We start from the raw sequence: 13,121 nt of genomic DNA, 5'->3' as shown, positions 1-13,121 counted from the left end.
CACATAGAAAAGCACTCCGAGCAGGGGCTGGCACATAGTAAGTGCTCAATAAATATTAGCTATAAGTGGTAGCAATTAAATTATTAATCATGGTAGTGATTAAAACCACTAAATATTGCTACTTTTGCCTCTGTCTTCTGGCCTCATAAAGTCTTGGAACTACTGAGCTGGAACAACAGATCACACAGTATTTCTCAACACCAAATGATGGGAATTTGGAGTGGAACAATTCCTTGTTTGCAGGACTGTCATTTCAAGGTGTCTATTATTTACCCCCTGCCTCCCAGCAAAATGCCAAAAGTGCTCCCCCAGTCCTCATAAAAAACAGAACCACCCTTTGCATTTCCAAGTAGCCCCTAGGAGCGGTGGCATCACCCTAGGTTGAGAACCACCCATTTTACTGATGAAGAAACAAATACCCAGGGTAGGGCTGGGGGCTTCATGGGGAATGACTTGCTCAAGATTTTAAGTGGTGATGAGTGATAGGCCTTGGCTTTGGATTTCCTCCTAACTTCTCATAACAGGCGCCCTCTGCCTGCATCCCTATGGGACTTGCACTGAGAGCTAGAACTTCAGACCAAGTCCCCTCTCTGGACTCGCCCTGCCCATTTCCCTGGTGTCCTCCGTCCCCGCAGGAGCTTGAGCAATCACTCACAATGATGAGAAGGATGAAGTAGATGAAATTGTAGAAGGAGTGAGCGTCCATGACAAAGTACATGATGTCGACCCAGCCCTCCAGCGTGATGACCTGCGGAGGTTGCAAAGGGGCAGGTTATTTCGGGGCCCCCTAGAGCTGCCTGCCGTCTCCTCTAGAGGCCCTGATCCCAACTCAAGCCTGAGGATGACTATTCCAAGCCGGGACTGTGTCCTAGCACTTGGGCTCTGGGAACTCTCCCAGTGCCCAGGCTACCCCACCTGGAAGATGGCGATCCAGGCATAGCCAATGTTGTCGAAGTTGATGGCACCCTTGAAGGGGTTGTGCTCCCCCGCGGAGCAGTTGGTGTAGTACTGGTTCCAGTTCACGCAGGTGGTGTTGCTGGAGCTGTTGTAGGCCTCGTAGTCCAGGCCGCAGGGCGGGCCGCCACCCCCGTCCCCGCGCAGCGTGGGCACACTCCTGCAGGAGCGCATGCCGTTTTCACGAGGCTGGGAGCAGATGAACGGGTTCTCATCCTCATTCTCAGTCTGGTAGTAGCGCTCCAAGTCCACGCTCAGGGGGCTGGGGAGCAGACAGGAATGAGGCTGAGACCAGTGTTTTCAGGGGACAGGGCCGAGGAAGGGAGAACTGGGTGGATGCACTGAGGCACACAGGGCAAGCACTAGGCAGGGGCTGGGGTTTGTGGGTGTGCATGAGGGGTGCCGGGAGCACGCAGATTGAGGGTGAAACTCCAGAGTCAGGATATGGGAAGGCTCCATTCAAGGGCAGTGGTTCCCAATGTGGCTGCGTTTTAGGCTCACTGAGGAGCTTTTAGAAAGCCCCACACCCAGGCTGAACCCCATACAAATGATATCAGAATGGGGAGCCGGGGAACCTAGGCCTTAGCAGTTGTCTCAACTCCCCAGGTGACTTCAGTGTGTAGCCAAGTTCGATCGGCAGACACATCATTAATAACAGAACAGGAATGTCACCAGCAACAGGAGCTGAGCCCCACAGCCACTCCCAGGTCGCCTCCCGCCCAGGTGCCACTCACAGGCTGAAATTCTCAGGCAGGAAGCATCGGTTACGAAGCAGTCCTGCCCACAGCTGGACACCAACGATGCCGAAGATGAAGAAGACAAAGAAGCACAGCAGCAGGACGTTGCCCAGCATGGGCAGCGTGTCCAGCAGCAACGTGACGAGGATGCGCATGCCTGTAGGGGCAGAAGGCACGCTGGGGGTGCCAGGCTGGCCGGGCTAGGCCGGCTGCCACAGGCCTGGCAGCACTGCCAGAGAGGACCCACCGGGGCCTCCGAGGCTGAGGCAGCCCGGCTCGAGCTGGAGGGAGACCAACAGACACTGCTGACTCTGTGGGCAGCCCTCACAGCCCCTAACCCCTACCCACTCTCCCTCTCGGCCCACCCACACCAGTCAGGGCACAGTACCACCAAGGAAGGGCAGAGTGTCCACAGTGTTCAAAACAGTCTCCAGCACCACATCCTACCTAACTCTCCTAACATCATCACAGAGCCGATACCATCATCCTCAATTTGCAGATGAGAGTCAAGGCTCAGAGGACTGGCATGACTTGTCCAATATCACAGAGCTGCCAAATACAGGTGCCAGGACTTAAAAACCAGGTTCTCTGCTTCCGCATCCCACTTCGCAGCACACACACACACACACACACACACAACACACACTCCCATCCAACTTCTTTCTCTCATCAGTCATAATCACCTGACCCCAAAGTCACTGGGGAAACCAAGGCAGAGAACTCCAGCGGGGATGTTAGCTGGAAGGAATTTCCCTCCGAGAAACAAGCCCCCAGCGGGGACCAAGATGACCTGCACTTCCCCACGGTTCTGAGCCCCCTTCCTGAGTCTAGTCTCTGCCTGGTCCAGTCTCTCACATTAGGACCTGAGCGACCTTAGGCTGTTTTCTCAGGTGGCCATTTGTTAACAACCTCTTCCACAGGGAAAGCCTCCACAAACCTGTCCCCTAAGATGCTGTTAGATACTGCCCACCTTCCCTACTCCAGATTTAGGATGTCAAAACTAGCTAACGGGCTTCCCTGGTGGCTCAGATGGTAAAGAATCCACCTGCAATGTGGGAGACCTGGGTTCGATCCCTGGGTTGGGAAGATCCCCTGGAGGAGGGCATGGCAACCCACTCCAGTATTCTTGCCTGGAAAATCCCCACGGACAGAGGAGCCTGGCAGGCTGCAGTCCATGGGGTCGCGAAGAGTCGGACACGACTGAGCAGCTGAGTACGCACAGCAAACTAGCCCCTAGGCCACCAAGCCCTTGTCAAACACACAGACCTCTAGTGACTAGTTTTGACCCCTAAAGTGCCACTCATGTGCCCTAAAGTGCCACCCCCTGACGCCTCCAGGGAAAAACCTTCTAAGCAGCTGCTAATTAACCCTCCTGATGACTACAGCAGCCCCCCTGCCCCCCGCCCCCAACCTGGCCAGCCCAGTTTTCTCACTCAGTCACTCTCCCTTCCCCCAACCCCAGCTCCCTTCAGCTTCTCTGTGCTCCAACTGAGATCAATTCCTCAGGGTTTGCATTAAGGGAATTACACTGGTAGTTAGAGGCCTATAAATCTGCCAGCCATCACCTGGGGTGGGAGAGAAGAGAAGGCATGCCTCTGTCTGGAGATCGCGTTAACACCAACATACCTCAATGCCTGGAAGACACACTGAGCACCTCTGCCCACCCTGACACATCCACACATCCACACAGAGGCACATGTGCACAAGCAGCAAAAGGGGCTACTGCTCCAACAGACACAGAGCCCCAGAAGCATGCCCCCACCCACCCCACTGGGACAGCAGCAGAGACCATCTGCAGTTTGTGTAGGCTGGGGAGTTGCGATGGGGGCCTGAGCAAGGGTGGGGGGCGGGATGTGGGGGGAGCTGGAGCTGCCAAAGCCTGGCTGGCTCAGAAACCAATGCGGTTTAATTTAGATAATGGTCCCGGCAGTCAGTTGCTGCAGCGGCTTGGAAGGGGGTGGAAAGGGACATAGGCGGGAGGATGAGGCATGGAGCGGCCTTGTCTTGAGAGAAGCCATGCTCAGTGTGGCCATTGCGGTTCCAACGAGAACCAGACTGCATGAGATGTGGCTCTGGCTAGAAAAGGCCGTCCCACTTTGCACCCATTTCTCCTGGCCTACCAGCTCTCTACCCTGCTCCCACCCAGCCCTCTTCCACTGCAGGGAGGGTAGTGTAGCTGAAGGGAACAGGTCATCTGAGACCTCCTGAGACTAGGACCTAAAATCAGGCTGAAATGAGGGGGGAGAGCCTTTCCAGGTAAATCTCACAGTGCCACAGCCGGTATGGGGGCTCCCTTTGGCTCCAGTGACCCAGATTTCCACTGAGCCCTTCTCTGAGGGGGTCTGCCTCATTATGCCAGACCCTGATGAGGCCTGTGAGTGGCCAGGAGGTAGGGGTGGGATCTGAGACTTCCATATTTCCTCTTGGGGTTCCCTGTTCAGGGGCCGAGGGCTGAGGGGTCACTCACTGGGCACCCGGTTAATAGCCCTGAGGGGTCGCAGCACACGGACTGTCCTGACAGCTGAGAAGCTGACGTTCTGCAGGTCCAGCGAATACTCCAGCATCCTGCAGGGAGGGGGCCAAAGGGAAGCCCTTTGAGTCTGAGGCCACCATGAGGGTCAAAAGAGGTCAATGAGGAATCCTGCTGTGATGGGACAGGAATCCTCCCCTTCCACCAAGGGACCCTGAAAAGCCAGCTCTCTCCCTAGGGGCAAGGCCACCCTCAATCCAAGGGCAAACTCCTTATCAGAGACTGAACAGAAAAGAGTGTGGATGGAGGGGACCCTGGAGTTCAGAGAAGCATGGGTTTGAGCACGATAGGCAGGGCAGCCCTGGACCCTCAGTGGACAGCCAAGAAGAAAGCAGTGCTGCAAGTGGGCCCGGGCTGGGAGCCAGGCCTAGAACCCTGGACCTGGGGAAGGGACTCATCTGATCCATCACTCTTCCACTCCAGGCCCTCACCCTGCAATGACGATGAAAAAGTCAAGCCGGTTCCAAGTGTCTCCCAGGTAACATTTTTTCCCAAAGATGCCCAAGGCCACCATCTTCACCACCATCTCCACAGCGAAGAAGGCAAAGATGAAGTCGTCAAAGGCCTGATATGGGGACAAAAGGCTGCTGGAACTGAGAAAAGGGTGGGCAAATCCCCCCCACCCCATCCCCACCCCCACCTCTGGGCTCAGGGCCTCTTGCAGAGTCAGGGTTATAAAGATCAGGAACTGCCCTCTCGCTCACCACACACGTGCTCACCTGCAGAATCCGGCAGCGCTGGGAGTCACAGGCGATGTCTTCACATGGCCGGAACATGCCCAAGGTCACACAGTTGAGAAGGATGACCAACATACTGATGCGCTCAAACCAGGTACCGAGCGGTCAAGGAAACAGCTGGCCGGGTGAAACCTGATCACCATCTTGTCCAAGCACCTCCTGCTCCTTGACCTCTCAACCCCATCTGAGATGTAGCCAGGTATGCTGGGAGGATGCTGGCCTACATATCATACTGGCCCCCAGGCCCAGACCCACCTTGGTCATCTCACCTCTCTGGACCCAGCTTCCTCTTCTGTAAAGTAGGAAAAGCCACAAATATCCTGACTATTTGCACAAGCCATTTAGGGGATAAAATCAATAGTGCTTGTTGGAAATGCCAGGCACTAAGAGTTTGCTGCTGAATCTGAATCCTATTCTCCCTACCTCACAGGGAAGATGTGAGAAGCAAATGAGATAATGTATGTGAATGTGTGACACAAACCTAAAGTCGGATTATGCCTGCCTTACAGTTTACCAAGCACTTTCACGGCATGCCACACTGGATTTTCACAATAGCCTCAGGAAGTATCTGAGCTAGAATAGATCACCTTCTTCTGCAGAACTCAAGGAAACTGAGGCCCACACAAAGTCATGTGCTGAAGGTCATGGAAGAGACCCAGACGAGATGGAGGTTTCTAAGTTTCTGATCTGGGATAGTAGCTTCCATAGCTGCTCAGGCTGCAAGGAAGCTGCTCAATGCTGTCACGACCACATTGGCACCAAACTGACAGGCTGAGGCAGACAAGTGCCACAGGACCAGAGGCACAGGCTGCCTCTTCCCCATCAGCCCCCTGGCCTCTCAAAGCCCTCAGATGGCTTCCAGACACATTCACACGTTTAAATAATGAGGACCCACTATACACCAGCCCCTGTACTGGACACAAGCCCTCAACCTGGGCAGAGCAGACAGTACCGTGTATACAGACCATGCCACCACCACTCCTTCTTAGGGTCTCGAGCAAAGCTCTGTTTTGCAGCAAAGGGGAGAGAGGTCTTTTTAAATGCTGAGTCTCTCCACGTAGTGGATTTCATTAAGGGATTCACCTCTAGCCCCTCAGCAGAACGTACAAAATGGCTTCCAGACCTTAGAAAGTTCTGGGGATCGAGCTCACATATAAATGATTGAGCATCCCATTTTCTCAAGGAAATCATGAGAGGGGTGGGAAAGAGTAAAGAGGCTAGAAGCAAGCAGAAATGGGAGGCCAGAGGAGGGAGAAGGCCTCGAGGAGGAAGGTGCAGAGGGTGTCATGGCAGCCCACAGCTTGAGCCAAGAAGCCAGACTCAGTGCAACAGTCAGGGCCCCGAGCAGATGGAATCTTCCCGTCATAACTCCACTTTCGGAGTTGAGAAGGCTTTGGCCAGGGACCCAAGAACTTTCCTTGAAGCTGGTTCCAGCCATACCCCATCTCTGTCTTAAACCTCAGACCAGTCTCCCTCTCTGGGAGTCCACACTCAACCTCCTCCAAGCCCTCCTACCCCCTCCTATCACCCAGGCCCTTTTCCCTCAAACTACATCCCTTTCCACTGACAGGTACCCAAGCTTCCCAAAGCACTACAATTTCCCCAACCTCACATCCTCACAGGAATAAGAGTTTTAAAAAATTTCCAGGCTTTTGGGGTAAGTAGATGGAATGGGGAAATCAAAGGAGTGCTCTGTTTCCATGGAGCTGTTTTCCTGAGTAGAGATAGAGCACAGTGGATCTCTCCCCAGAATGAGGGTCAGCCAGGGGTCACCCTGGAATAAAGGGGACAGGGAAGGAGCTCCCTTGGGACCATCATCTGGAAAAGGAAGGACACAATTACCTTGGCCTGCTTTCCCCAAGATAGCCCCCTCCTCTCTTCTGTAGGGAAGAGGTTCTGGAAAGGACCCATATGAGCAGATGTCTCCACATGGGGGGTAGACGGGCAGTTCTCCTGGAAAGAGGAGCTCCTGGGACACCTGTTTGGACCTCCCTAATGGCAGCAAGTCCATCACATCATCTGTGCCCTTGTTTCATCTCCCTTGCTGAGGCAGGGGCACTCTGATACATCCAAGCCCCTACACAGCTTAGAGTAGTGCCTGCCCTGTAGCAGATGATCAATGCATGGGAAGGATGAATGAACGAATGAATTGATCAATCAATTAATATCCCTGCCTAGAAGCCAGATGTATCTCCCATTCATGTTTTCCTACCTTAATTGCTTCAACAGCGATAAGTTAATGATAACTGGGGGTGGGGTGAGGAGAAGAGACACTGTAAAGGAGCTGTCCATCTTTCTATCCACACCGTACACACGCTCACACTGAGGCTTCTTATAGCCAGAGTCTGCCCGCAAATAACCCCACCTCCAGCTCTTAACAACAGAAGCCCCTTCTTAAAAGCCCGCATAGACAATTCACCTTCCTCCTAGGTACATCCTGCCACTCTCCCCTCTCCCCTCTCCCTGTAGATAAACATAAATGGAAAGTGGAAACCCCAAGGCACAGGACAACTTGGGACAATCTTAACTGAGGAATAATTAATGGGGATGGGGGGTTTTCACCCTTGTCAGGGTAGGGCTCATTTCCTTGAGAATATAGCCGTATGTCACTGTGTGATGTTCCTCTGTTGCCATAGCAACAGGAGGATGTGTCACCAGGTGGTGTGGATTTGTTGCCATGGTAACAAAAAGGACCCTTTCACATATGAACTCCCCTTACCCAGGCTTCTGTCTTATCCTCATGCAGGGAAGGGGAAGTGGGGAGACCCACAGGTTATCAGCTTCGGGAGGGGGGAACCATGTGACAAATCTCCATAGTAACCAGGGGAATGGGGGACACTGGTTGCCATAGTGACTGTGAGAGACCTGTGCAGTCACATGTCTACTGTTGCTATGGTGACTGTCCGGGCTGGAGTGGATCCCAAAGGGGGAGGTGGGTAGGAGAAGGGAGGATCTTTCTTCTCCCAACAACCCACCATCAAAAGCGGAGAAAAAGGAAGTGCAGGGTGAGGAACCCCACTCCCATCCCTCCCCGTCTCCTCTCTCCAAGAAAAAACTAGAGCGTGTTATCTGCACAACTGAGTCTTCTCTGTGGGGCTTTATCTAGAGCCCTTGCCTAGTTAGGCAGCTATAAGGGAGAGGAAGGTACAGCTGGACCACCTCCAGGGGTATGGGGGCTCCGGGCAAGGCATGATTGAGAAGGGAAGCAGCCCCCCAGCTGTCCCATTCCCTGCTAGGAGCCTGCAAATCTGAGACTAAGGAGCGCTAAAGAGGAAACTGGCCTGGACCCAGGAATCCTGGCCTCCTAGTACTCATTGGGAAGGTGGGGTGCTTTTCTCATTTGGCCCTGGAGAGGCTGGTGTCTATGAGATTCAGCATCCCCCAGGTGGGGTGAGACCTAGGGGCTCAGGAGCAGGGTTCCTGTTGGGAGGCTGAAAAGGGGATTCCCCCAGTCAACCCCCCTCCACAATCCTGTTTCACAGTGGTCTGCCCATCGCCTGTTCCAGAGTGTGGGTGTGTGGGGAGGGAGGTTTCCAGCTAAACTGAAAACTGCAGCCCTGAGAAAGGCAGCCAGCCCCACCCAGAGACAGAGACGTGAGACACGGGGACACAAGAGAGCCGGCCCGCTGGAATCTTTGGGAGGGAAAATAGGCCAGAAATCTGATTCAAATGTCTGTGACTCTGTGTGTGTGTGTGTCTGCGTGCATGTGTGTGTGTGTGTGTGTGTGTGTGTGTGTGAGCAGTTGTGTCTGTCGCCATCCTGGCTGAGGCAGGCAGGGCGGGGTGAGAGCTCGGGCAGGAGCAGGCAAGGGTGAAGGGGGGCTATGTGGTCGGGATAATCCCAGGAATGGCTCCAACTGGCACTCTGGGTGATGGGGAGTCCCCCAACAGTTCAGAGGAGCAGAGTGTGTGTGGAGCCGGGAAGAAAGGTGGGCCTGGGACAGAAAGAGTGCGAGGGGGTGCTCTGGCCCTCTCAGCCTAGTTCAGTTCTCTAGCCCCGGCCCTTCTCCCCAGAACACTCTCTGGAGGCCCTTGGGGTTGAAAATGAGATGGGGGAGCTGGTGAGGAGATACGAAGAACACCTCTCTTCCATCTTCTCTGAGGACCAAAATGGAGACTTCTCCCTAGGGAAGGGAAGCGGGGGAACTTGGGACACTGGGATGGTGGCAAGGAGAGCTCCAGAGACTGCCGGCGCCCCCTCCCCTCCAGACACACGCGCCCGCAGACACACGCAGATCACACACTCACACTCGCTTCTGGAAGCCATTAGGGCTCCTGCTGCCCAGGCCTCCCCCTTCTCCTCCTCCCGCTCCCGGCAGGCTCCCTGCTCCCCCTCTGGCCCCCTTCCCACTCCCCCTCTCGGCATCCCAAATGCCAGCCTGTGATTTCCAAATGAGAAAAAGCTGTGCTGGGCTCTGAGCTTGGAGAAACTCCTACACAAACTTCCAGATGTGACACAACAAACAGCCGAGAGGGAATGCTCAGGATCTCCTTCCCAGGAGGGGAAACGCGCTCCCTCACACTTGAGGAAACACAGACTGCAAAGTCCAACACACTCCCTTCCCTAAAGCCTGGGAGGAGAGGGCCTTTCTGACTGTCCATGAAGCCCTGGTCTCCCCAGTACCAAAATATGCACTTCCAAGCGCCTCCTTCCTTTACTGTCACCCCTCCCTCACCAAGACACACACACACACACACACACACACGCGCGCACGCACACACACACGCACACATTCACACATACACCATGTCCCACCTGGGTCTAGATCCCCTCTCTAGAAACCCGGTCTCTTAAAGAGGCTGAGAAGAATGCCAAGAAGAACCTAGCGAGCTTCAGTTCGTTCAGGGGAGGTGTCCTGTCCCCCAGGCCCAGAGGTGCAGCCAAGGGAAGCCTCGAGAATACCAAAAGGACTGAGAGAAAGATCGAGGTCCAAGAGTCATTCCAGAGCCCCTCTGACGAGAAAACACAGGTTTCTTTTGATACAGGATGTGATGAATATGCTGAGGGCACATTTGAAGCAGCTCCCTTGCCAAGAAATTGTTCTCCACCCATCCTCAGCCAATCCAGGCTTAGGGGCTTGTCCAGACCTAGTAAAGCTGATGCCCCATACCCCAGACTCCCACCACTAGAGGTAAGCTTGGCCCCCCACTCCCAAGATGAGCACTGGGCCTCCACCTCTCCTCATTCCAGCCCTCTCCACTTGCCCTTTTCCAGACCTCCTCAAGGAAGAAACCTGATTCCAGACCATCCAATAGCACCTAAGATAGGGTAGATGGGGGAGATGCTGGCCAAGAGGTCTGCGGCTTTTTGGAGGGAAAGAGAAGATAAGATTTCTACACACATACCACCACCACCACACAACCCCGGGGGCTCCTGAGAAGGAGGAGTTGGGTCTAGTGCTTTTTCACATTTGTGGAGAGGGTGGGTGATTAGGAGTGGAGAGGAGGGATGCCCCAACACTGTTCTTTTTTAGAGACATTTGTTCCCCATCTCTACCACTGAGAAAGGACTCTGGGGTGGGGGGTGGGGAGCCCAAATGTGCCAGTTCAGCAGGTCCACCTCTGAGGCAACCCCCTTTTTCTGCAGCTCAGAGAGAAAGGAAAGGGCAGGGTATGGAGAGAGGGTATGATGAGGGGAGCTTCCTAAAGACTCACAGGGTGCACAGGATGGGGGCTGGGGGGGAGACCCAAGCTCACGTCTCTGTTTTGCGCACTAGAGGCAGCAGAGCTGCAGAGAGAGAGGGCGGCACCAAGCTCTCCCCCTCCCCAAAGCAGAGTCCCAGTTGGGCTCTCAACTGGTTACAGGGGAGAACTGACATCTCTCACCCTGGGTCCAAAAGGGCCTCTGAGCTGGGAAGAAAGAGCCAGGAGAAGCTGTCAAGACCAGGGATGGCAGCCCATCCCACTCCCCATTCCTTTCGGCAGTGGTGGGACTCACCCAGGAGCCAGGAGCTGGGCATTAGTCAAGCAGACTAAGGGGCTAAGGGGGAGAAGCCATGGGGGTAAGGGGGCTGGGGCCTCCCACACAATTCCAGACAGGGCACAGGAGAGAAGGCAGTGCTAAATCTATCCTCCTGGAATGTGGGGCTTGCCTTTCACAAAGCCATCCAAGGAGCAGACATGAGGTGGTGGCCCTGAGCTTTCCTCAGGGAAACAGCTCACAGTCTTACTGTCCCCCGTGCCCCCCACTGCTTTCTCGGAAGGCTGTGGTCTCCCATACCTGCTTTGCAGTCAGGCAGGAGTGCTCCTATAGAAAGGGGGTGGGTAACTTGGACCTGCTTCATCCCATCCCCCACTTGCCAAAGCTCTTGCCACAGTCTTTCCCTCCACAAGAAAAAAATCTAGCACAAAACTCCCCAAGCCAACCTTAAGCACCCCGCATTGAATAAAGAACTGGGGAGAAGGGAGGCACTCGGAGCACTGGGTTCCTACTGAAAGGGTCTTTACTCCGACTCTGGGGGCAGATAGCTCTTCTCCACCACATCTTGTTCTCATTCTGCGCCCCTGACATCAGCCGCCGCCGGAATCTCCTTGTTGTGCCTCCAACCCGCGCGGTGGGGGTTGAGGGGAGGTTAGGACCTGGTCCCCACCCCCCAGCATCTCCCTCAGGGTCAGTGAAAACGTCAGTCTCAAGGACCAGGTCGGGGCGGGGATGGGGTGGGGTGGAGGAATTAGACCCTAGAATCCACTGCAAACTTTGGAGCTGGGGCAGGAGGGAAACCCAGGAGATTGCGGTACCCCCTCCCCCCGCCCCCCCGCCTCCTCCCCACCCCACCCCCCAAACTCGGAAACCAAACCCAGCTCGCTAACTGGCGGCGGGAGGAATAGAGCTCCCGGGCTCCCGAAGCTTCCCCACATCTGGAGGATGACGACCCTCCCTTGCCCACATCTGGAGAGCATCCAGCTGCCAACCAATGGGGGCACGTCGCCTCTCTTTTCCTGGCCTGGATCCCAACCCCTCAAGGAGGACTGAGGTGTGTGCACCGAGGTGGGGCTCGCCTGGGGTATCAGCCAAACCACTCTGACACCCCCTGCCCTCCCTAGCAGCCCCCCTCTCATCTGCCCATCTTTCGAGCTCACTTCTCCGACTCACCTGGCTTTTGGTTCCCTCAGGCGGTGGCCCGCCCCCCTGCGGACCCCCCAGCCCGGCCGTCGTGCCCCGGAGGATATGGGTTACAGACCGTGCGGAGACACCAGCTCCGCGGGCGGCTGTCCTGGCTCAAGTAGAAGAAGACCACCGGGGCCAGTGCAGGGTATGGCAGACCCTCCGCCTCGGAGTCCGCGCTGCCGGGGTCCTTCTCCGCCGACCCCGGCCCCGGCCGGTCCCTGGCCCCCGACAGGTCGTTGAGCCGCATGAAGCTCCGGGGCTGTCCTGACTCCTCGGCGCCCGCTCCATCCTCCTCCTCGTCCATCCTCTGGCCAGCCGGGGCCCGGGAGGTTTCGAGAGGGGCTAGCGGCGCCCCTCAGAAAAGGTGTCCTCACGCAAGCGGGGGGCCCCGGCGGGGGCGCATCTGGGGGGCTCTAGGGTGCAGGCTGAGCCCCCGGGAGGGCCAGTTCAGCCCAGATCCCCCTGCCCGCAGGGGCATGCTGCCCGCCGGGCGCCGGGTCGAAGGGAAGCCCCGCCTGGCGCGAGTCCCGCTTCCCCAGTGCTTTTAGGGCCCCCCGGGCCAGCCGGCCGGCTCCCCCTCACTTTGTTCTGGCTTCTTCGCTTCGCGCCCAGGCTCCGGTCGCCAAATTCGGCGCTACCTTCGGCGAAGCGGCCCCAAGAGGGAGAGAGAGAAGAGGGCTGGAGTGGGGGTCCGAGGAGGGGCGCCCCCTCTTCCCGCGGCGCAGCTGGAGCAGGATCTAAGGGGTCAGCATCGTCCCGGCTCCGCGCCAGCGGCGGCGGGGGAGGGGAGGAGGAATCTCTTTGGGGGTGGGTTTGGAGGGGGTGGGGGGCGGCTCCTTCCTCCTCCCGGCGGCCGGCTCCCGGTCCAGGAGGGGCGGGGAGGTGACGAGGGGCCGTCCCAGGCGGGGGTGGAGGCGGAGATGCCGCCGCCGCAGCCGCCGCGGTGGCTGCTGCTGCCGTAGCTGTCGCCGGCGCCACTGCCTCCTCCTCCGGCCGAGACGCGGAGAGAGCAAGCGAAAGCGGCGGCGAGGAGCCGGGCGCACACCACAGCTGGA

The 13,121-nt window shown here is 56.4% G+C and overlaps 1 protein-coding gene across 13 annotated transcripts in view; it reads right to left on the bottom strand.

Annotated features, from left to right (window-relative positions):
- The window catches only part of CACNA1G (calcium voltage-gated channel subunit alpha1 G), a 62,289-nt gene extending 49,718 nt beyond the window's left edge, over positions 1-12,571 (bottom strand). For all 13 annotated transcript variants that reach the window (XR_005721853.1, XR_005721854.1, XM_040245665.1 and 10 more), the window contains exons 1-7: positions 12,129-12,571; positions 4,941-5,052; positions 4,653-4,786; positions 4,159-4,256; positions 1,689-1,848; positions 916-1,216; positions 656-748 (exon numbers count right to left, since the gene is read on the bottom strand). Coding sequence is in view for 11 of the 13 variants with exons in the window: in XM_040245665.1 (XP_040101599.1) it covers positions 656-748; positions 916-1,216; positions 1,689-1,848; positions 4,159-4,256; positions 4,653-4,786; positions 4,941-5,052; positions 12,129-12,370 (1,140 nt within the window). In the remaining 2 variants the exon portion in view is untranslated. The remainder of the gene's footprint in view (positions 1-655; positions 749-915; positions 1,217-1,688; positions 1,849-4,158; positions 4,257-4,652; positions 4,787-4,940; positions 5,053-12,128) is intronic.
- Positions 12,572-13,121: the final 550 nt, after the last annotated feature.

The sequence above is a fragment of the Oryx dammah genome, unplaced genomic scaffold (genome assembly GCF_014754425.2).
Source record: "Oryx dammah isolate SB20612 unplaced genomic scaffold, SCBI_Odam_1.1 HiC_scaffold_8, whole genome shotgun sequence".
Lineage (NCBI taxonomy): Eukaryota > Metazoa > Chordata > Mammalia > Artiodactyla > Bovidae > Oryx > Oryx dammah.
This window is presented reverse-complemented; position numbering and strand designations above follow the sequence as displayed.